Source organism: Rhinopithecus bieti, unplaced genomic scaffold (assembly GCF_001698545.2).
Source record: "Rhinopithecus bieti isolate Rb0 unplaced genomic scaffold, ASM169854v2 scaffold_13207, whole genome shotgun sequence".
NCBI lineage: Eukaryota > Metazoa > Chordata > Mammalia > Primates > Cercopithecidae > Rhinopithecus > Rhinopithecus bieti.
Window position 1 is genome coordinate 3474845 of NW_016807866.1, and position 24786 is coordinate 3499630.

The following is a 24786-nucleotide window of genomic DNA, read 5'->3' on the forward strand; positions in this document are numbered from 1 at the left end:
CTTTTGTTCTGTTTAGCAAATTATGCAAATCTGACTTTGTTGTCAAAGTCCATGTTTGTCATTCTATGAATGTATGATATTAAGAACTTCTCTTAACCCAGTCCATCAGGTGATATTTTTGCTAAACTTTGCATGGGTATGTAGAAGATTCATTTTTTTATAAACCTTTTGTCTCTACCATCTAAATCTTTGGTTGACTGCTCCCTCCCCTGATTTCTTGTCATACTAGTGCTGTCTCCCTTCTACCCTGTGGAGAGGTTGAAATATAAGGCGAAGGCAGGGAACTGAATTGTGCGTGAAGGTGCGCAATCAACAAGGCAGGTGGCTCAGTAATGCCTACCTGATTCCTGCTCCCACTATCCATTTCACAAGCTTAGGCATTTCCTTTCCTTTACTTGCTGTCATAGTAACCAGGACTCCTGCCAGTCTTCCCGTTTATCTTTTATCTGTGAGTGCATCTGAAGGGGGATGGGGAGTATAGAAATGGAAGCCTCTCAGCAAGAGGATCATGGACTTTAAAATGTCCTCAGAATAGCAAGCAGAGTACCTTCATTTTGGCTTGTTTCTAGCTGATGCAGTAGTATTTACCACAAATAACTGGGGTTGTCATTTCTCCATTTCACATTCAGACAAGAGTCCAATATTGTTGGTGAGAAAGAGTGAAACTTCTATGTTCCTTAAATTAGTGTTGGAGAAGATCGTTGCTTTAAAATCTTTTACAAACTGCAATTCAGCCAGAGTCATTCATCTTTGGGAGGATGAGAAGCCAGCTAGCTTCCTACTGGAGTGTAGTTCTCACTTTTGTTTGCACCTGGGGAGCTTTAAAAAAAAATCTTAGTGTCCAGGATTTTTGAATCCGTAGGCCAATTGAATTGAAATATCTGAGGGTAACATGCAGGCATCTTTATTTTAAAAGCTCCCAGGTATTTTCCAGTGCTGAGGAATTCCTTGGTGATTTCTCCTCTTATCCTTTGACTTATCCAAAATCATGAAAGGAATGATTGATTATATGCAAGTAAGCCCCCAAATTTGTCCTTAAATGATTGACATTTGAATGATACTCTTTGATTTGAAACCTCGGAGATTAGTTGATTAAGGAACAAAGGTACATTATCATTGAACTACAGAGATTAATGTTAACCCAGGCACATGACTAATACATAGCTATCAACTAGTAAGTTCACACAAGGTTGGATCTCCTATAATTATGTCTTCCCTCTTGCCCAGTGCGTTCGTTTTTTAAAATGTATTCGCTCATAGCCTTTTGATTCCGATGCTGATATTGATGACTTAGCATGCACTTGGTGCAGGCGCCCCTTGGATGGGTAAGTGTAGTTTATGACTTAAAGGCATTTTGCCTACCTTGCAGCTCAAGTTGCTTTACTGCTCGGTCATCTGCTTTTTACCTTTGCAAATTCAGCCATGCATTATCTCACTGAGAAGATAACGATGCCTCTGCCTTGTTCTTGGGTCCTTCGTTTTGGCCCAGGATTAATCTGTGCTGAACTCAGATCAGTTACTGGACCAGTCATTGGCTTCTTGCTCCTGTTTTCTTTTTAACCTCCATTCTTCCCTGAGTTCTTTTTGTTTTCATCATGTAGCCCAAAGAATACTTCTTAATGTTGGATTTCCCAGGTCTCAAGAGCCTTATTCCTGGCCACATGGCCGTAGAATGGGCAGGCTCCTGTTTCCACATCCCTTGGCTTCACTGGCCACTGTGGTGTCAGGGCCAGACTTGGTCTTGTCCTGTCACGTCTTTTTGGTGCACTCTGATTCTGGGATCAGTACTTCTGGATCCCAGTTTTTCCTCTCATTCCCCAAGAGACAGAGTAACCAGTTGTAATAATTAATGATGCTGGAAGTACCAGCTTGCAAGGCTCTTTCAGTAACCTCTGGAAGCCACCTGTTTATACCTCTCTGATTATTACTGTATTATTAAAAGCCTGGATGGACATGGAGTCAGTGAATGAGTTTTCAGTGTTCAAGTGTAGATCTGGGACTTGAAGACAGGATTTACAAATTATGGCATCCGTGGCAAGATAGTGGTTGGGATAGACTTAGGAGAAGAAATTCTTTTAAGGAAAAATGGAATTTGTTTCAAAAGAAGTTTGTCTCTGAAACACCTTTTAGTTGCTCATCATAAAAGAAATCAGAGTGTAAAAGAAAAAAAGAAAAGGAATACTCCACTTGTTTTACTATCTAGGGAAGACTAATACCTTGCATAGTCATCCATACTTTTTCCATGTTTGTCTACATAGTCCTTTTTTCTTTTGGAAAATATATGGATGTACTCTCCATGCTGATTTTATTTTATTAAAATGTTTTTATGCCAGTATGTGAGGATCATTCCCCACCCCAACCCCGAAAGGGTTTCACTCTGTTACCCAGGATAGAGTGTGGTGCCACAGTCATGGCTCACTGCAGCCTCATCTTCCCTGGTCTCAAGCAATCCTCCTATCTTAGCTTCCTGAGTAGCTGGGACTACAGGTGTGTCCCACCATGCCCAGCTAATTTTTTTTTTTTTTGTATTTCGTGGAGATGGGATTTAACCATATAGCTCAGGCTGGTCTCAAACTCCTGGGCTCAAGCGATCTGCCTGCTGCAGCCTCCCAATCATCCATGTTTTTTTTTTTTTTTTTTTATTTCTATAGGTGTTTTTGGGAACAGGTGGTGTTTGGTTACATTAATAAGTTCTTTAGTGGTGATTTCTGAGATCTTGGTGGATTTTTAAAATGATTGTATAGTACTTATTCAATCAGTGGAAATCATTTATTGAACCAGTCTCCTACTGGACAATTAGATTTCCATTCATTCACTATCCTAATAACTTTATGAAGAGCATTTTTCATAGCTAAGTCTGGTACATGGGTATGGTAGTTTTCTTAAATTCCTAGAATGCCGGGTCTGTCGCGCAGACCCTGGCCTATGGATGAAATGAGTACTCAGACACAGGTATGCAGTGTAAGAGCAGCTAGTTGACTGCCTGGCTTTAGTGGCCAGAGCAGCCCCAAGAAGCTGGAGCTGCTTGGTTTTGTTCAGTGCCCGCACAAGGCTGAAAACCTAGAGCAAACACAACCTGTAGGTAATTAACACTTGTTGCTCCCCTTTCAGAGAAGGTCATGTGGGCGACGATCAAAGGTCAGTTCCCGGTCAACATAAACAAGCCTGTTTAAGATAAAATTCCCCTACACTGCATTGTACCTACTCCTCGGCCTCTGCCTCAGGGTTATAGAACTGCTGCCTTCAACTGTTCTCCCCTTGGGCTCTGCAGAACCTTCCACCCTTTCAGAAGGTTTGGGTCCTTTCCCTATAGTTTTTCCCACCACTCTGATCCCCCACACTAGAAGTCGCTGTGGGGTTAAAGGTATACACATTTTAAGTTAATATACGTTGCCAAATTGCCTTCCAGAAAGTTTACATTTTTTACCAGCAGTGTAGGTGAGTGTTTGAAGAAACTGAAATCTTATTGTTCTAGGCAAAATAGTGCCATAGGTGGAAGAAAACAATGGCTTCTACCTATACTAAATTTAGTACCCATGTTGATTCTGTCCCAAATATAAATTTCGTCAGAATTTTCTCCCTTCCTTTCTTTTGTCTGCTGTTAGTTCAGACCCACTCTGAGAGCACCCAAAGTAGCCCTCTTTCCCTTCCTGACAGGGTTTCCATTTTTCAGGGTCTGGCTGAAAACTACTTTCTTTAACCCTAGTAGTAGTAATTCCTTCTTCTGAGTTCTTGTGGCATCATTGCTTTTCACATCAGTATTGCCTGTGTTTCAGTCTGCCTTTTATGAGTAACTTACAAGTATATGTCTTCCTATCTGTATCACAGACCTTTTAGGGACAGAGACTTGGTGTTCCATTTCCCCGCAGCTACCCTTTTGGAGATGGGCTTCCCAGCGAGCAGCTTGGACATACTTGTCTTGAGGAAGACACTTTGAGAGGAATGTTTCCAGATAAATGTTAAGTTGAACCAAAATGGCAGTTTCCTGAGTTTCACCCTACATTTCTGATACCCACAGAATTTGGTCTGCCCGTAAGAGATCATTCACTTTGCCCTTTCACTTCACATGCAGGTGTCAGGATGTATGTATCTCCTCTGTACACCTGACTTGTGCCATTTAAGTTATTTTAAAATGACTTCACCATAAAGATGCTTGATGTTTTCCTACATGTAACTGTTTCTCAGATGATTATATAAATACCATATTCATGAGTGCTTTTTAGTTAATATATACTTAAGCAATTCTTAAAATTCTATACTATAGCCTAACAATTAAATGACCACTTGAAAAGCCTGACCGATGAATCTGCAGTATTTTTTTTCAACATTATTTTTTAAATTTTAAAATTTGGAGTATTTTGTTTTGCAGAGCACACAGCATTGGTTTATTAAAAGAGTTTTTCTCTGCATTGTACTTTGTTATTTTCTTATTACACTTTATGTACAGTTAGACCTTTGAACAGTGTAGGGGTGTGCATAGTTGAAAATCTGTGTGTAAACTTTTGACTCCCCAGAAACTTTACCAATAGCCTACTGTTGACCTAGAAGCCTTACCAATGTTATTTTGTATGTTATGTGTATTATATACTGTGTTTTATACTCTTCAAAAATTTTTCTAATATATTTATTGAATAAAATTTGCTTGTAAGTCTTGTAAGTGGACCTACACAGTTTCAACCTGTATTGCTCCAGGGTCACTGTATAGTAGAACAACTAGTACATTAGCATAAATCTAGTCAGCAGCATTAACTTTTACTAGTAGTACATGTATTCTTCATCACTATGCAATTGCTGTTTTCAAAACTGGCTTCACTGCAGAATGTCCTTCAGACTACTAGAGTAGTATTTAGTCTTGGTAGGGGCTTTAAGAAGTTGTTGAGTTCACCCTCCCACCCATGCAGATGTTAATCTGATAGCCATCCTGTATCNCTCTTCAAAATTTTCTAATATATTTATTGAATAAAATTTGCTTGTAAGTCTTGTAAGTGGACCTACACAGTTTCAACCTGTATTGCTCCAGGGTCACTGTATAGTAGAACAACTAGTACATTAGCATAAATCTAGTCAGCAGCATTAACTTTTACTAGTAGTACATGTATTCTTCATCACTATGCAATTGCTGTTTTCAAAACTGGCTTCACTGCAGAATGTCCTTCAGACTACTAGAGTAGTATTTAGTCTTGGTAGGGGCTTTAAGAAGTTGTTGAGTTCACCCTCCCACCCATGCAGATGTTAATCTGATAGCCATCCTGTATCTGTTTGTGTACTTCAAGTGATGGGAAGGTCACTACTTCATAAGGCAGCCCACTTCATTTTCATGCAGCCATATATTTTTGGAAATGTGTTCTTGTTTACAAAATACGGCTTGGTTTCTCTATTTTTTACCCTTTGATTCTAGTCCACTCTTGGGATCCAATCAAAATAAAACAAATCTACCTTTTGCATAATAGCCCTGCAGATATTTGAAGTTAGCTGTTGGGTTTTTCTCTAAGTTGTCTTTTGTAGGCTAACCATTAGTTTTAGTAATTAATATAAAAAATTAGCTTTAATTTTTTCTGGGATTACCTTTTTTTTTTTTTAAGTATTATACTATTTAGTTAAATTTTGGGATAGTACTTTATCTTACCTAATCAGCAAATAATTATAATAATGTAATTTTAACATTTTGTATGTGTACTGGAATTTGATATTTGAAATGTATAAAATATTTAATGTTTAATTTCACTTCTAGATGAATTGTGGGTATTTTTGAAATACAGTATTGGTGTGAACAGCATTTTGGTACTGCGTGAAGTAAATGGGAAGACATTAGTATTGTAATTTTGCCTCAGTGTTACAGTTGCCACCTTGGCAGTGAGCTTTGTTAAATATGAAAAGTGGCTTCAAGTTATATTAGAGATAGAAGAAAACTTAGAGTTCCTTGAGGAAAGATAGGAGTAAGCAAGCAAGAGACCCTCTTAAGGAGGTACAGTTGGCACAGCTATTTCTAGCACCTGTTCCATGATGTGTGGACCATTTTAGACTTTGGGAATACAGTCATGTACAAGATAGACAAAGGTCCTTGCTCTTCTGTAGCTTACGTTCTAGTTGGTGAAAGAATATTTTTAGATTGCTGTAGTGCTGTTAGAAGTAAAAAAGAATGACATCAGGAGAACTGGGGGATGGGGGTGCATTTCGGGTGATGAAGATATCAGAATGGGGGGGCATAGACTTTCGTCAAACTCTGTATGCCTGCAGCAGATGTTGAGAATTGCAATATGAATGTCGTTTATTCATGTGAAACTTGTAGCAACAGGAAAATTGAGAACTACTAATTTAGCAGATGAGGAAACTGAGGTACAAGTTTAAAATTGATAAAATTTAATAACTCATTCACTAATGAATACATTCACTCATGAGTTTGTATAACTCATTAGTGAATGAGCTAGGACTAGAGTCATAGTCCTAGTTTTCCTAGTTCCCATTCCCATTCATTCATACTTTTCTGTATTTTTTTTTCAAATGAATGTTTTCAGCCCTCAGTCTGTGCCTTGCCAAAAGTGTATTTCGTTGACGCATTGGTAGGTTGAAGCAAAGAGTTGAAGGAGTTGCTTTCAGGTGGGTGAGAGAAGCCCCTCAGAAGCCTGCACAACTTCTCTTAGAGTAGTTGGAATTGAGTGGTTCAGAGACCTTATAAACGAGAATTATGGCAGCAAGACCATTTGCTTCCTGTAAACTATATGCTTTTATAAGTTGAACATTGTGCTGGATTGAGCAGAACTTTTTCCCCTGTAAGTGTAATAATTTTATTTTAATAAGTCTGTAGGTTTCACTGAATGAGGAACATTCAAGTTGGCAACCTGAGTTGATAAAGACATTAGGAGCTTGGCGGATGGAATAGTGGATTAATGGAATCAGTTCCGAACCCTGCAGTGAGTTGAACAGCCAAACTGATGGTGTTTGTTAGGTGGTACCCGATGTGTCTACCTGATGACACATCCCATGAGGAATACACCCTCTATACGTCAGTCATTGGCCCAGGCTCATGGTTTTATTTGTGGTGCATTTTAGGGTGAGTGGATTAAGGCCCTGCCAGCTTCCCTCAGCCCATCACAATGTAGAACAGGGGTTGGCCAGATAGTAAATAGTTTAGGCTCTGGGGCCATATGGACTCTTATAATTACAGATCTACCTTTAGCACAGAAGTAGCCATAGACAGTATGCAGATGTATGAATTGTCTGTGTTCCAGTCCAACTTTATTTGCAAATACAGGTAGCAAGCCAGATTTGGCCCAAGAGCCCTGGTTTGCCAACCCTGCTTTATTGTGAGGTAAGGTCTATGGGGCGTTATTTTTACTCCTCCTTCTACCTGTCTTTTTAGACTTCTGGGTGTTTTGAAATTAAAGTGAGATGAATGTGGCCATTCCAGTAGTCTACAGTTTGACCTTGACATACCAAAGGCAAACCAATTTTTTTTATTTTTATTTTCCTGTTATGTTCTTGTTAGGTAGCCTTTCCCCTTTTTGAGACAGATGTAAGAAGAAAATGTTTTACTTTATGAGCTCTTACTTCAGAAGAGGGTAATGAGTTTTACACTGTAAACACTTCAGTTGGAACTTAAAAGATATTGAGATATATTCCTTTTAATCAGGCAAAACTGGAATTAAAATTTATTTGGGTAGCTAATCAGAAAACTAATCAATCAAAGGTTTTTTTCCTTTTTTTTTTTCAGTGCAGGTAACAAAGCCGAGACCTCGCTCTTTATTTGGCTAAACTGTTCCTTTACTTTATCATAAGTTAATCGATGTAATGCCAGGTCAAGAAATGGCATTTTCAGTGAAATGAAATACTGTGCTGCTGTTAATAATGAGTCCTCTGCAGATGTATGGCGATGTCTTTGTGAACCATAATGAAAAGTGAGAAGAATGTAGTCTTCGTATGATTAGAACTGTCTAGGAATGTGTTTGATACAATTGTAAGGGTAAATTGCCTTAGACCTTTTACCTAGTGTTAATAGGAAGAGATTTTGACCTCAATTTTTATTGTCTTCAGGAAATTTCTGTTTTAAGGTTGGTTAAATATATAAACAATGATTCAGTAGGAATTTTTAAAATCCCTAATGGACTTCAATATGAAAAGAAAGTAAAGAATGTTTTTTTCTAAGCCTTAAGCCAATACTTAGCACATTTCATACCATTTTAGCAGCACTTGTTAGAAAGAACATTTTAAAAATATAGTGGATTTTGTTTGGTTGCCAGAATGCACACTTAAACTTGTTCTGCAGTTTTCTCTTCATTTGATCCCCAAATGAACCTCTGGAAGGTAGCCTTTTCTTAAGGCTGCACCTTAAAATCTCCTGCACTTTAAAATCTCCCTGCTTGCACCACTTCACTTAGGTCTTTGAGGAGACGTGCACCTTGTCTTTGCCAAGGTGCACCTCTGGCTTCCTCCCCAAGGGTTTCCACAGCTTTCCTTATCCTTGAAGCAGGCATTTCCACTTACTAGCTGCCCTGTCAGCATCTCTCTAGAGATCCAGTTCCAAATCTGTAAACCTTCTTGGCTTTGTGTGCGTGTGTGTGTGTGTGAAGATACGTAACAATAAGACACTAGACCATACAGTAGTTATCCAGTAAATCATAGCTGTCATCGTTGTTATTTTAGAAACCCTACATTTTATCCTCTTGCATGGTCCACTTCTTTTTGACTACCAAATTGCCCATGTGTTTTCTCCTAAAACACGTTGCTCAAGTTTCTTGTCCCTGGAGCCCTGGCGTTTTCTCCTCCTCACCATTGTTCTCACACCTCTACCATGGGAACCTTGGCAGCCTGCTTTCTGGCCCCATCTTGCTAAATGCCCGTGCAGCTACCACACTGCGGCTTTTTCTTGATCTCTGTCCTCTACCCCGTTGTCATTCTGGACAAGGCAGTCTCCCGATTTTCCTTGTCCTGTTTGACGATACGTTTTCTATTTGCTTCTCTGACTTTGAGTCGTCTTGTTAGCCCCTAAATGTTTGTGCTCTGCAAGGTTCCACTGGTGATCTCCTTTCCTCTCCCCCTCCACCCTTTCTAATGATCTCACCTCCTTCTCGGGCTTCAGAGAGCCATCTGTGCAGGTGACTGTGAAATGTGTATTTCTCATCCACCTGCTTTGAGCTTAAGATTTACATCAGGAGAGGTCAACCTAGGGGAGCCATGGCATCTGACATTCAGTGTGTCCTAAACCAGATTCATCTCTTACTATCCTCACCAGCTTCTCCAGCTCTGCTTTTAGCTGTAATGACAGTTCCACTGTCCCAGCCACCAGATTGTGGTGCCCTTCTTTGCCACATCTTGCCTTCGTTCTCCACGTTGCATTCGTTGCAGTTTTCAGGCTTATCCTTATAAAATATCTTTTCTTCCAAAAATTCCTTGTGTATACATATGCATAGAGAGATATCTGGAAAGAAATTCACCAGAAAGTTTAATTCACCATCCAGTCTATCTCTTGGTGATGGGATTCTATATTGTTCAAGCTTTTTTTTTTTTTTTATAACAGGCCTTAATTACTCACAGACTTGTGCCCAGCATATATCCAGTCTGTCTTCTCAGCACTCCCTTGCCCTGAACCCCATCACTGGGGCTCAGTTGCTGGTTCATTCATTCTTTGTACCTCTGGTCATCATTTTCCAGGGGCCTTTCAGGGAAAGTTTTTTCCTTAGTGAAACCCTTCTCCCAGCTGAATGTTTCTTCCTTCCGTGAACCCTCTGGTCTCCATGCTGTTTCCTGTGTTCTGCCCTCTGCTCTCCATACATGTGTATTTTGTGATCTGTCCTTTATTAGATTGTAAGCTCCATGAGGGCAGAGATTGGGTCTTAATCATCATTTCCCCCTTTTGGTTACAATCTCCCAATTTTTCTTTGGGAGACAACACCTTTTCCCTTGGCTACAGTTTTGGTGGGATGGGCAGTTCAAGTGTCCTGCCAACAAGATGCTCTTCTCCTGGAATTTGAATTTTGAGTCATGGGATACAAGGACTGACAGTGATTGGCACTGATTCAGCCTGGCCGAGGTGCTCTGAAGAAGCCACTCATTAGTTCCTGCCTCCCAGATCCCTGGAGCTGCCCTGGTCCCTGAACTCTCCGAAGCCTGGTTCTTCAGATATTCCTTCGTATCTGTGAGCTATCTCATATCCTTACAATAAATTCTCTCTGTTTTATTTTAAATTAACCAAAATCAGCTTCTGTTGCTTTTACCCAACGATCCCTACCAGTAGAGCTGTTATGATTGGAACTGAGCAGACTTAATTATTCTAGCTCTTATATTAATTGTGATTTTTTTTTCTTTTCTTTAAAACACAAACAAAACAGCCAGAGACTGCTGCTGCTTTGAAACGTACGATAGAGGCCCTGATGGACAGAGGAGCAATAGTGAGAGACTTGGAAAACCTGGGTGAAAAAGCGCTTCCTTATAGGATGTCTGCCCACAGTCAGCAGCACAACAGAGGCGGGTAAGTTTCTTCATGAAGTGCTTGGAAAACGTTTTTAATAGGCTCAGTAAAGAGTACTGTTCAGTTACTATTAGAAGTTCTTAAAATTTCACATTCAGACCCCCATTGCGCCTGCGTGTCCTTTGTGCACACACTCCAGCAGTGTTGTGTTGCAGATGGGATGCGATATGCTGGCCCTTCGTGGAGTGTGATCTGAGTTCAAAACTAGGCCCTCCTAGGAGCAGAGGACTTACCAAGTCTCGCTTGTGGAACCTTTTCCTGTTAACCTTAGCACTGTTTTCCCTGACATTTCTTTAACCTTTGCCTTTAAAATACTTCAGTGAACAGTGCTGTCCACATACGTTAGTGTATCCGTTTTAAACATATGGGTTGCAGATGACAGAATGTGCTGCTTTTGACTAACGTATGTAACCCAAGCCTAATCCACAAGAGAAAAATGGTTATACCTACTCCAGGTATTCACAGTTTGGAATTTTGTCTCCTACCGTGTACAGCAACTTCCTCAAATACGTGTCACAGATTTGATTCTATAGTAATAACTATCTTTGTAGAAGTTCTTTGAGAACAATTTGTAGAATAGATTTGAATCTTCTCATGTTGTAGGATTTCCTGGGAGTGGGTGTTAGAGAAGATGGGAATCAGGTTTTAGTGCAATAGGAAAAGTCCAAGAGTAGAAGAGTCAGCTCCCTCTGGCGCTCAGCAGCTCTGTGGCCTTGAGGAGGTCACCTAGTTTCTCTGTTTCCGGCTTCTCTGGGCACAGAACTGAGGTAATGGGTCTCCCACATGCATTGCCACAAGGACCCACCAAGACGGTCTCTGCAGATGTGCTCTTTAGTCACGTGAATCTAGCTGTCTTGTGCAGGTATAGTACGGGTGATAGGGCCGGAATGGAGTCGCGCCTCACGTGGAGGCTTTCTTAACTGCATTTAAACCTTCTGCTGGGCTGCAGATCTCGTCTTTTGATTGCTTCACCTTGTTTTGTGCTAGTGTTCAGCTTCTTGAGAACACCTCTGAAGGGAATGCCTGAGGCGTTGCTAGGCAACAGGAAATGCACAGTGGCTAGGCTTCTTCCACAATCACAATAACAATGAGGGATGGAGAGCATGGGTGTCTGTCTGTCTGTTTCTTTTAAACTTAATCACAAATGGGTGTGGTTTTAACAGCAGTTATGGATCCTTTTGCCTTTTTTGTTTAAAGAGGAGCATATAAAATCTGTCCACAGTTGTTGGATGGAAGGCAGTGAATGGAGAGAGAAGTCAGTTTCTTCACTCAGTGTGGTACTTCCAGGGGTTTCTGCCCTTTTTTCAAGTAGAGGATTTGACTTTGTTGAGAGCTGGCATGATGACTAGCGTCCCAGGATCTCCACTAACACGTAGTCTGGGTAATGCTGACGTCACTTGTCTGAGGACCAGGCTCAGGAACCGCTGTGTTCACTCAGTTCATTTTCAGACCTCTATGTGCAATGGTGGGGGTTGGGGTGTGTAGCCGTTTCTCTTTATGGGTGAAATAAATTCAGGTCCTGGAAGAGCCCGCTGGGACCAAGCCAGAACTGCTGAGAACACTAGCCCTACTTCTGGGTTCCCCCCGGCAAAGGTGCATGTGCCTTGCTGAGGAATACGTTGCAGTCGCTTAGTTCATTGACATTTAAAGATTTTATTTCCGGTTATTTTACTTTCAGACTCCTCAGCAAAGGAGAAGCAGTGTTCTGTATTACATATGTGTATTATATATAGACACAGAAAGGTGGTGCCCAGCTGCAGTGGGGGAGGTTCATGCTTTAAGCCTATTTTCTGGGATAAATCAGTGTCTGGTATTTATTTGTTTAAGGTAATGTTTTTTAAAGTGTGGTCTCTGAAACACTAATTTTATAGAGATACTCCATCAAAAAGTGAAGTAGGGTGTGTGTGATCAATTAGATGTGGGAAGCCTTGCATGATCTAATTCCTTCTAGAGATTCATAGTGCACGTTGGCACATAAATGATGAGAAGCCCTTCAGTAAGATCCGTTCATTTATTCACTGTATTTGATGATGCTACCTTTTATTTCTATAATACTCATGAATATTCTCCACAGTGACTTTTGGGAAATGAGGATATGAGAGGCAAGTGTAGTTTGGAGTTACCTGGATAAAGATTTGGAATTGGGTGGTATGTTTACATGTCTGCAGTGTGGAACTTAAGGTTAGTCTGATACTGTCTTGGCTTCAGGCAGTGACCCCATAATCACTGACCATGTCAGTACCAGGCATTTTGTTCATTTGGCAAATCCTTTATGTGCATTAATCCATAGCCACAGAAGGTGTTAGAAACATGTAGTAAGTGGATTATGTACTAGGAGGCTCGCTTTTCTGAAGTGGTTGAGAAAGAAACAGTGGTCTTACTGGTTACATGTTTAGCATTCAAAGTTTTGACTCTTTTTGAACAGCCCTGGGGGCCATGACACGTATCTGAAATTACGGCAAGACTCTGATTTGAATCCTGATGGTGGTGTGTGAGAGCCAGCTTTGGGCTGGCTAATGGAGTGAGCCTAGATGTTTCTGAGAATCCACATTCTGTCATGGTACAGTTGGTATCATGTGTTTGTTGCTTTTACGTTTTGTGGGGAGAAATGGTATGTCCTAGTGGTGTCCAGAGGTCTCAGGTGGATTCTCACGATTGTCGTGGTTCCTGGTCTCAAGGAGTTTTCAGTCTCATCAGAGAGTTGGCTGCATAATGCTAACCTAGGCACCAGCTGATGGAGTGTGTGTGAAAGTGCCCAGCACAGCAGGGAGTAAATCTAGGACTGGGGCTGGCAGGTAGGCATCTCTGTTCCAGTGACTTCACTGTATATTGGGCAATTGCCTCTACTGTTCTCCCATGCCCAGTCCCCACTCCTCCCACAAATAAACCCCCTTATCACATACATGCCCTGTAGGCTGGAAGACAAGAGTAGATAAGGGAGAACCTGTGGCTTTAGGGTTATCTGGGAAATCTGGCCAGAGGAGGAGGAGGGTATACTTTAGAAATGGTACCTGATGTTTATTATTATATTAAGACTATTCCCAGTTTATGCCGAAAATAAAAATATAGTCATTATATTTCAAATAATAATTTGGTCAGATTCCACTTGAGAAACAGGTTATGTTCCAGAAATTTGTAAGTCTGTTGTTTATAACTGAGAACGTATTTTCCTAGTGGAACAACTTGATGGTTAACCTCCCAGACTAGTCCACAGAAATTTTCTTAATTCATAATCTCTGAAGGTCAGTAGAACAGGAGGAGTCGTTTGTGTTCAGCTGAGGACCATTTTAAACTTGTTTTTGAAAATGCAATTCAAGGTTCCCCCCGGCAGCAGAATGGGGCCTGGTTTGGATCACCCTTATCAGGGATTGGGACAATATCTCAGGCCTCTAACTTATTAACACTAAATAAACCATTGGCACACGACCTGGAACTGAGCGGCTCAGAGGCCTGGGAGTCACTCCCGGCTCTGGATTTGCTGGGGTCTCTTTGGGGCCTCCGAGGTTACCTCCCCTTTGTGTTTGCACATGCTCACCCTGACACCCTCAGCTGCTCTGTGGGACAGACAAGGTGTTGGTGTGGAAAATTCTTACTGTATTCCTGGGTGTCTGAAAGGCAAAGATGTCATTTGTGCTAGAAGGGAGCAGTGGCAGGAGAGGCTCGTTTAGACCCATGCTAAAAAGGGGCAGGTATCTTACTGAATCATAGTAACAGTCACCCTTTGCCAGAACCACGTCACTCACTCCAGGGCTGCACGGAGCTTGTGGTTCTCTTTCCACTAGATGGGGCTGAGCTGAGACTGAGAGGAAACTATACAAGAAAGTGCGGTCCGTATTTCAGCGTTGGGCTTGTGTGCTTTGTAAAAGGATGCCTCTGCTCTGTTTCTACCAGGTCTGATTTTATAGCAGTGAGATTGGGCTGGCTTCCAAATGCCTGTGTAGAAGAACTCTTAAGTAGAAGGTGTTTTTCTTGCCTGTTTTGCCCCCCCCTTTTTTTTTTTGCCTGTTTTGCCCCTTCTTTGCCTGTTCTCATCTGCATTAACATTTGGATAGGTGCTTATAGCAGGGATTTGCTGGCCTACATATAAGATGCCCTTCTATTTACGGGTAAGCAGAATGATAAAAATAACCAGCTCCATGGTGAATCAGTGGAATTTTACTGACTTGCTTCCCAAATGTGTCTGCAGCTTACTCGAAGAGCGCTGGCACCCTCTCTAGAGGAGATTGATTCTCCTCTATAGCTTTCCCGGTAGCTAACATTTCCATGTTTGCGTGCCTTCCTGCCAGCATTCTGACCCCGTTCTCGTGTGTAGGTACTCCACACCAGGTTTTCAGACAGGGCTGCTGTGGCCTTGGAGGTTTCTTTTTAGTGGCAGTGCCCCAAGATTTGTAAGGATTCTGCAGCAGGTTTAGTGTTAGTGGTTTTGAAAACATATGAGACCCAACAGATATAAAAAGAAATGGGGCTTTTCCATGCAGAGGGTACCTCAGTTTGAAGGTGAGTAATTCACTGCCTCAGTGAAGCCTGAATCCAACAAGGTTTAACTGAGATGGTCTGGGAACTGGCATTTAGACAAATCTGTTTCCTATCTTCAAAAAGGCTCAAGGATGCTTCAGGGCTGCGAAGCCCTCCCCTCCCCTCCCCGTCCCCGCACCCACTGTGAGCCACTGAGCGCTTCAGTGGAAATTTCCACTTGTCTGCTAGGGAGAAGGGGAGGGGTGAGAGAAACAAAGAATGTAACTCAAATTCAAGCAAGCTCTTTTTATGGAAAACTTGTAAATACAGGGTTAAGACGAAAGCGAATAAAGAAAATGCAACCTTTACATTTAAGGGCACTATAAGAAAACACATTTTTTCCCCCTGAACAACTAGGGGAGTGGGGGAAGGGCTGGCAGCTCCGGGCAGTCTGCATGGGTGACTGAATGGTGGAGGGGCTAGGCCTCTCCAGGGGAGGGGCAGAAGGGACATGAGAGCTGCTGACTTACAACCATGCTGCTGTGAATGGAGTGTTTTTGATGGCATTGTTTTCCAGTATTGGGCACAGTCTGTCTTGGGGAAGCCATTTCCTCTAGTGTTTGCAGATCTCTAGAGGGTTTGGGCCATGTAGTACAGAGTTTTGGAGCATGTGAGTGTCTTAAGAAATACAAAGGAGGGCACATTATCACCTTGAAGATCACGTGGGCAAGTGCTACGTAGGAAGAAGTTCACTGTTGCTCCAGCTTCCGAACCTCTGGTGTCTGCAGTGAGAAATGCATTAGTGTACTGAACCTTTCTTGGTTCCTTCTCGCCTGGCATCGGTCATCTCCTCACTTCCACTTCTGCAGAGTTAGTGTGCATTAAAGTTACATGCTTTTCTATAGAAAAGAGATGCTTTTGTGAAGCTGATAGCAACTTGATAGAAGTGATTCTATAATTAGCGCCACACATGGGAAAACAAACCTTTAAAATGTAAACACTGCTTGGCTTTGTGTTCAAGGTGATGCTGGTGCTTGCGTGGATCCTGGCTGTCTGGTATGTGGAACAGTGTCACTTGTGCCATGTAGCACATGGTCGAAGGTGCTGAGAATGTGTCACATAATTAGATTTTAGACTATTTTCCCAAAATGATCTATTTATTGATTCAGTTACCAAAAGTAGGAGTGGAAAATGGAAGACTAGCTATTTGAAGAGCTTTTGTTCAGTAAGAACGTCAGTTTTGGGGCATGTCTAGGCAGTTGCAGTGCAGTCAAATCCAAACGTTTGTACCTTGAGTGAGGAGTTGATCGTGAGTCCACGTGCATTAGGACTTCTGGTCTTTTGTTTTGATTCTGCCTAGTTTGGCTGGGGAAGAAGCAGACACTGATAGTTCATTGTGACTGCGGAGTCCTCTTGATTCTCTCTTTTCCCAGGGTCAGGAGGAAGTTGGGGCAGAAGGCTCTAACTCCCCTGGAGACACTGAGCCCCTTTTCTGGTCACCTTCCCTTGAACAGCAGCTCCTCTGGTTGTTAGAATGGTTTCTCCATGGCAACCTTCATGAGGATGTAGGGAGCAGGTATCAAGGGAGTACCAAGGCCATTTTTTCAGCCTAACTTGCATTTTTGTAGGTCTCTTGTGGACTTGTGCTGTCATGAGAAAGGGATCCTCGCAGGCATCTAAAAGCCACCCAGCCCCACTAGTACACACAGGTTGTTTCTAGGCCTTACTTTCTTCATGTGTAAAAATAGAAATGCGGGACTGTACTTAGTGTTGTCATAGCTGTAAAAAATCTCATTCTTAGTCCTTAGGTCATCTGTAGTTAGCAAAGCCCAGCAGTGAGTCGGGTCCGTAACCGCCATGTCATTGTCACAGTCTCCCACAGGACTGCAGTGGAAGCCGCTCTTACAGCCTCTCTGCCCAGCTGGGCTGCATATTCCAGGAGGGTGAGACCATGTGTGCCTCATCCCTTTAGCCTCCTGAGGTTTGCTATAGTAGATGCTCATTAACAAGTTAAGTTTGCCCAGATAAATAGGTAAGAAGAAAAGGATATATACTGGAAACAACCAGAAATTGGTCAAGGTCCTTCCTATATGGGAAAGCCATAATGGACCATTTGTCTGTGTACTTGGGTCACTGAAGCAGGCAGAGATTGTCTTTGTCGTGGACTTCTGGTCAGTTGTCTCGTGGCCTGGGAGGGACAGCTTGGTTCCCTGAGAGAAGAGGTCGGGAGGGGGTTGGTAAGAGGTTCAACTTTGGAGAGTGGCGAATACCGTAAGGTCTGCCTGTCTCGGAGTCACTTCTCACCTTCGCTGTTTCAGTGGCATTTTTCTTTCTGTGGAAACTTCCACGGTGTAATAGGGAGCCGTGGGAGTGGAAGCAGTCTTTGCCCACATCAGCCCCGGGTGCAGATCAGCAGGACGACACGCATGAGATGCCAGTCACCAGCTGTGTATACCGGCTTGTGCTCATTTGGTTGGTTGCTGAAGGAGCGTTGTCATGCCTGGTGGCAGGAAGTCAGAACAGTTAAGAGGGGGAAGGCAAGAGGGGTTTTGGTAGCAACAGGGAGCCTCCCAAAGCTAGGAAAGCCCAGTGTTAGGACTTCCAGGTCTTTATCTAGGGTTTCTCTTTATCCTTGAGAATCCTCCATCATGTGGGTACTAGGTAGCAGGAGATACAGTATACAGAGTGGGGAGCTGTGGGGTCTGGACTCTCACTTTGTGACCTGGGGCCTATCACTTCCCCTCTGGGCTTCAGTTTGCTCATGTGAAAGGTTTGGACTGCGTTGTCTTTATGGTCCTTTCCAGCACTTCCATTCTATGATTCTGTAACCCATTTGGTCCCAAAGCTATCTATGGTTTCTTGTGTCCTGGAGTCAAAAGACCTGCTCTGTTTGAATTCTGGCAGTGACCACTTCATAGCTGAGTGACCTTGGGCTAATTACTTAACCTTTTTCAGTCTCTCTTCTTAACTACATTAAATCGTAAGACTCAAAGGAGGCAACGTGTAGGAAACCACTTTGAAGACTCCTGGAGGAGTATTGTTGCTGGGGAGAGGACTGTTGGACCCCAACCAACACTCAGCACCACTTTCTCTTCTTCTCCTTCCTCAATTGCCACACGGAGTGGAGCTGCCACTTCTCTTTCATCCTCTTCCTCAAAAGCTGTCTGAAAGCTGTGAAAGCACTTTGAAAATTAGAGTCTTATGAAAGACACTTCTTTGTTAAGTTTGGAAATATGAGGTTTCTGATTTATCTGGCTTCCAGTTTCCATCCTTGGGTGTTCGTTTTACCCTTATTACAAAGTAGAATCCAAAAGCTTTGGGTGTATTTCTTAGGATTTTTGAGGGAGTGCTGAGTATACAGAGAACACTTCCAGGAGGGCCGGATGAGAACTGATTAGTGGGCAGTTGAGTTGGTTGTTGGCATCTGTAAACATACTTTCTCTTAGAACACGTTGAGACTCCTAGGCTAGCTCACAAGCCTCTAACCCTGTGAAGCAGTTGAATGGAAAATGGAAGAAAGCAGTGCTTGCTATGAACAATATCATAAGTAAGACCAAGAGAGCCCCAGAGGTGCTATTTGAATAAGTTGAATACTTGACTTTAAGGAAGGGCAGGCTTAACCTGTGGACTCTCTGGAGGGAGGGACATGGAGCACTCGGCAGTGGTGGTGTCTGGGTTACTTGATGGCCAGAGCATGTCAGGCTCTTGCCTCTCTCCTGATGCATGGCATTTCAGCAGCACATTACTCTAAGCACAGGGCTTCAAGTGGAATGAAGCAAGAGAGGAAGCCTTCTAGGGAAACTGGACAAGGCCAAGGAAGAGGACGGAGCTCAGAGAAAAACTACTTGTTATGGACTTCAGTGTGGTGGGAATGTTGGCAGACAGGGTGAGGTTATAACTTGTCTGTGGTAGATTGGAGGACATTTTGATGAATACTGAGTGAAAGAGCAAATGGATAATTGGGAAGGAAAAAAGTGTTGGGGTGAGAGTTCCCTATACTGCCCACCAGGTGGCCAAATGGAATTATTGCACGGCAGGGGGAGTGACTGGCTAAAAGGCTGAGGGTTGCAAGGAGGAGGTGATTTGAGGTTGATCACACTATTTTAAGCTCTGTTCCAGAGCCTAACTCAAAGTAAGTAATCAATAATTAAATCTTGAATAAACAAGTAATTCATAAGTTGGGTCATTGCAACCCTATTACCTGCTTATATATGGAGTAGAAATAAGCAGGTGGAATTAAACCTTGGAAAATGTGGCCAGGATTATGTGTAGTTTTCAGAGTGAGCCCAAGTGGCAGTCTTGTCTGAGCAAATGGGCAAGTCACTGCTTCAAGAAGTTTGTGGGATAGTGGATTCATTTATACCATTTTTATTTCGTTGCTTAAGGAACTCTGGGAATCTTCATCAGCTGTAATTGCTCCCTGTTGCCCCCATCCCGCATCCGCTTGTTCACCAAGTCCTGCCCGTTCAGCTTCTTAACTGCCATTTTTAAATCAACAGCTTTATAGAGATAATTAGCATATAATAAACTGCATATATTTAAAGTGTATATTTAATAAGGTTTCACATATGTATACACCCACAAGTCACCACAGTCAAGATAATAAACATATTTGCCAACCCTAAAATTTCCTCCTCCCTCTTTGATTCCTCCCTCTACTTGTCCTTCATCCCAAGCAGCCACTGATCTGCTTTCTTTCACTGTAGATGTTTTTCAACTTTATGATGGTGCGGAAGTGATGGCAGATGCAGTAGCAGCCGTACTGGAGTGCCCAAACAACCATTCTGTTTTTCAGTCTCAGTAAATATTCCATAAAATTACATAAGCTATTCAACACTTAATGTAAAATATGGTTTGTGTTAGATGATTGTACACAACTGTAGGCTAATGTAAGTGTTCTGGGCATTTGGCTAAGTGATGTTAGGTTAGGTGTATTAAATGCATTTTCAACATAAAATATTTTCAACTTATGATGGGTTTATCGAGATGCATGTATTTTAAGTTGAGGAACGTCTTTTTTTTTTTAGACTTTATACATAGATAGAATTGGATGGTATGGTCCCCTTTTACTCTAGTTTCTTTCACTCAGCGTAATTATTTTGAGATCAGTAGTGTGTATCAAGTTTACTCCTCCTCATTGCTGAGTAGTATGGCATTGTGTGTGATGAATATATATATATATTTTTTCCAGTTTGGGGTTGTTACAGGTACAGCTGCTGTGAACAGTTGTGTACAAGTTGTGTGGACACATGCTTTAATTTCTTTGGGGTAAATACCTAGGAGTGGAATGGCTAGATCATAATGGTAGGTGTATGTTTAGGAAAATGCCAAACTGTTTTTTCAAAATCGTTGTCATTTGCATTCCCACCAGCAATGTATATGAGAGCTGGTTTTTCTTTTCTTTCTTCCTTTTTTTTTTTTTGTGGTGGGGTGGGGCTACCCCAAAGGACAGACTGGTTTATTGGGCAGCAGCCAGGAAAATCAGCAGTTGGACTTGGCCACATGCTCCAGCTCATCCTTCTTCTTGATGGCATAGGAGTTGGAGGAGCCTTTGGTGGCACTGATGAGTTCCTCTGCCAGGCACTCAGCAATGGTCTTGATCTTCTGGAAGGCAGCCTTACGAGTGCCTGTGCACAGCAACCAGGTGGCCTGATTCACACGGTGCAGTGGGGACACGTCCACAGCCTGTCATCTCATAGTCCCTGCTCACCCGATGCATGTGGAGTCCTCCTGGGGCCCACCATTGATGATGGCGTTCACCAGGGCATGCAGAGGGTTCTCGCCTGTGAGCAGGTGCATGAAATTGAAGGCATGCTTGATGATGTGCACAGTCATGAGCTTCTTGCTGTTGTTGCCACGCATCATCATGGAGTTAGTGAGGGGCTTCACAGTGGGGCACTGAGTTTTGCAGAAGCGTGTGGCAGCGTAAGGCCCTGCACTGCGAGGCAGGTACTTGGCATACTTCTCCTTCACTGCAATGTAATCCTGCAGGGAAATGTCACTGATCTGCACGTCATCATTTGTGCTGCATCATTGATCTGCACATCATCCACTTCCCAGAGAGCTTGGTGTCAGGGTTCTCTGCCACCACTGGTGCTGCTGTCTCCCACTCGGTCATCCTGAGGGCACAGCCTGCATGTCTGTTGCTCAGTATGGACCTTGCGCCACCCTGGAGTGCCAGTTTTTTTGTTTTTGTTTTTTTGAGAGGGAATCTTGCTCTGCTGCCCAGGCTGGAGTGCAGTGGTGCGATCTCTACTTACTGCAACCTCTGCATCCCAGGTTCCAGCAATTCCCCTGCTTCAGCCTCCCAAGTAGCTGGAATTACAGGTGCCCGCCACCATGCCTGGCTAATTTTTGTATTTTTAGTAGACATGGGGTTTCACCATGTTGGCCAGGCTGGTCTCGAACTCCTGACCTCAGGTGATCCACCCATCTCGGCCTCCCAAAGTGCTGGGATTACAGGCATGAGCCACCACGCCCATGGAGTGCCAGTTTTTTCACATCCATGCCAACACTTGGTGTGGTCAGCCTTTTTAATTTTACGGCACTTTAGTAAGTATCTCTTTGTGGTTTTAATTTGCATTTCTCTCACGACTAATGGTTTTAGGCATTTTTTCATGTGCTGCTTTGCCATCATACGTCTTCTGTGAAATGTCTGTTCAAATCTTATGACCATTGTTTAAAATTTTTTTTAAATTAAGTTTTGAGTTATTTGTATTCTAGATACAAGTCCTTTATCAGACTTGTAATTCACAGATCTTAGTGGTCTATCCTTTTATTCAAACAGCAGTTTTTAATTTTGGTGAAGTCTCATTTATCAATTTTTTTCTATTATAGATTTTGGTTTTGGTGTTGTGTCTAAGGAAACTTTGATTAATCCAAATTTACAAAAGCTTCTAATTTTATAGCTTTATATTTTACATTTAAATCTGTGTTCCATTTTGAGTTAATTTTTTAAATGGTACAAGTAGGGAATAAAGTTCCCTTTTTCTGCTTATGGATACTGGATTATTTTAGCACCATTTGTTGTAAATCTCTATTTCTGCACTCTCTGTTCTAGTCTTTTGATCTCTCTGTGTATTCATACATGAATATCATACTGTCTTGATGGCCATAGCTTTATAATAAGTCTTGAAATCAGGTGGTGTTAGTCCCCCAACTTACATTCTCTGTCCGAGTTGTTTTGGCTGTTTTAGGTCCATTACGAACTTTCTAATCAATTTTCTAGGGTTTTGATTGAGGTTCTACTGAATCTCAATAGATTTTATTTGAGTAAAATAAATAATAGATCTCAATTTTTGTTTAACTTGGAGAGGGTTGACATCTAAATTTTGAATCTTCTTACCCATGAACAAGATATACCTGATAGGTTTTGTTTCTTTCAGCAACGTTTTGTAGTTTTGCATACCTTTTGTCTGATTTCTCTGTAAGTATTGAACATTTAATTCAAGGTCTGATTATTTGTTGCTAGTATATAGAAATAACATTGATTTTTGTATCTTGCAATCCTGCTAAACTCATTAGTTTTAATTTTTTAATAGATTTTTTAATACTTTCTTGAAACACAATCATGTCATATGCAAATAAGACAGTCTCACTCTTTCCTTATGAGTCTGGATACCTATTCTTTTTCTTGCCTTATTGCACTGGCTAGAACCTCCAGTTCAGTGTTGAATAGAAGTGACAGTGGACTTTTTGGTTTGTTCCCAGTCTTAGGGGAAGAGCATTTAGATGTTCACCAGTTGGTGAAATGTCGGCTGTAGATTTTTCAAAGATGCTCTCTGTAAGTTTGAGGGAGGTCACTTCTATCCCTAGTTTGCTGAGATTTTTTTTTTATTTTTTTATTTTATTGGGAATGGCTATGGATTTTGTTAAATGCTTTCATTTGTGTTTGTTGAAATGATCATATGATGTTTTCTTTTTTAGTTTGTTAATATGTTTTAGTTTGAATTACATTTTTTTTTTTCAAATGTTAAGCCAATCTTGCATTCTTGGGATAAAGCCTGCTTGGTCATGGTATGTTGTATTTTTTAATATATGATAGTAGTCAATTTGCTAAAATTTTGTTTTGAATTTTAAAATGTGTATTCTTGGGGGACATTCGTCTGATTTCTTGTAATGTCTTTGGTTTGGGTATAGGGTAATGCTGGCTTCGTAGAACAAATGGAGATGTGTCTTCCTTTTTTCTCGATGAATTTGTATCAGAATTGGTATTTTTGCCTTAAATGTTTGGTGTGGTTCACCAGTGAAGTCGTTTGGGCCTGTAGTATTCTTTGTGGGAAGCTGTTAAACTTCACGTATTTCTTTAATAAGATATAGGGCTTAAGGGTTTAAACTACACATATTTCTTTAATAACATATAGGGCCATTCAGCTTATCTGTATCTTCTTGAGTCTGTGTTTTTCAAGGAATTTGATCATTTCGTCTTGAGTTGTTAAATTTAATGCTTTTTTTTGAGACAGGGTCTTGCTCTGTCACCCAGGCTGGAATGGAGTGATAACAATCACGGCTCGCTGCAGCCTGAACCTCCTGGGTTCAAGTCATCCTCCCACTTCAGCCTCCCCAGTACCTGGGACTACAGGCACATACCACCATGCCTGGCTAATTTTTGTAGTTTTTGTGGAGATGAGGTTTCACCATGTTGCTCAGGCTTTTCTCAGACTCCTGGTGTCAACTGATCTGCCTGTCTAGGCCTCCCAAAGTGCTGCGATTACAGGTGTGAGTCCTGGCACCCGACCTTGCAAAAACTTTTAATAATATTTCCTATTATTTTAATATTTATGAAATCCGTAGTCGTTTCACCTTTCTCATTCCCAGTGCTGATAATTTACCTTACCTCTTTTTACTCATCAGTCTGGCTATAGAGGCATGTCAATTTTACTCATCTTCTCCATGAACTAGTGTTTGGTTTCATTGATGTTCTCTGATTTTCTTTTTTCTGCTTTAGGGATTTCTCCTCTCTCCATCTCTTCTGTCATCTTACTGATTTAATTTGCTCTTTTCCCAGTTTCTTAAAGTAGAAGCTGAGACTATTGATTTGAGGCCTTTTTTCTTTTCTTACCTAGGCGTTTAGTAGATATGAATTTCCTGACAAGTATTGTTTTCATGGCATCCCCCCAATTTTGATTGGTGGCATTTTTTCATTCAATTCAAAGTACTTTGTAATTTCCCTTTTGATTTCTCCTTCTACCTGTTTGTCCAGCTTATTTAGATATCTGTTTAGTTTCCAAGTATTTAGGCATTTTCCCAAGATTTTTGTGTATAACTTGAATCCCTTTATGTTATATGGCCCAGAGTACAGTTGACTTCGATAAATGCTCTGTGTACACTTAGGAGGAATGTCTATCCTGCGGTTGTTGGGTAAAGGGTTCTATAAATGTCAGTTAATTCCAGTTGGTTAATGTTGGTGTTCACTTTTTCTGTATCCTTGGTGATTTTCTGTATAAGTAGTTCTATCGATTACTGAAAGAGGAATGTTAAAAGGCTTCAGCTGTGATTCTGGATGTGTCCATTTCTCTGTTCAGTTCTGCTGTTCTTATATGTTGAAGCTCTGTTTTCTGGTGCATGTATATTTAAGATTGTTATATCTTCTTGGTGAACTTGTCATTACGTATTGTCTCTTTTTATCCCTGGTAATCTTCTTTGCTCTGAAGTCTGCTTTGTCTGATGTTAGTATAGCCATTTGAGCTTTCTTTTGATTAGTGTTTTTGGTTGGTATATATTTTTCTCTCCTTTTATTTAATTATATGTTTACTTGAATAATTATTCCACTAATCTTGACTTAAGAGTAAATGGTCACTTGGTAAATTTTCTTACAAGTTTTGAACCTCTTTGCCTTTGTCTGGAATTACACAAGATGCCATCCC

General features: G+C 41.5%; 2 protein-coding genes and 1 pseudogene across 2 annotated transcripts in view; 2 read left to right on the top strand and 1 right to left on the bottom strand.

Moving 5' to 3' along the window:
* The window catches only part of MRPS6 (mitochondrial ribosomal protein S6), a 71041-nt gene that overhangs the window by 44303 nt on the left and 1952 nt on the right, over positions 1 to 24786 (top strand). Inside the window, exon 4 of the mRNA XM_017883871.1 lies at positions 10326 to 10465. Within this exon, the coding sequence (XP_017739360.1) occupies positions 10326 to 10465 (140 nt within the window). The remainder of the gene's footprint in view (positions 1 to 10325; positions 10466 to 24786) is intronic.
* SLC5A3 (solute carrier family 5 member 3) overlaps positions 1 to 24786 on the top strand; it is a 45815-nt gene that overhangs the window by 19081 nt on the left and 1948 nt on the right. Inside the window, exon 2 of the mRNA XM_017883940.1 lies at positions 10326 to 10465. The gene's annotated coding sequence lies outside the window, so the exon portion shown is untranslated. The remainder of the gene's footprint in view (positions 1 to 10325; positions 10466 to 24786) is intronic.
* Positions 20402 to 21038, bottom strand: LOC108536811 (40S ribosomal protein S5 pseudogene; annotated as a pseudogene).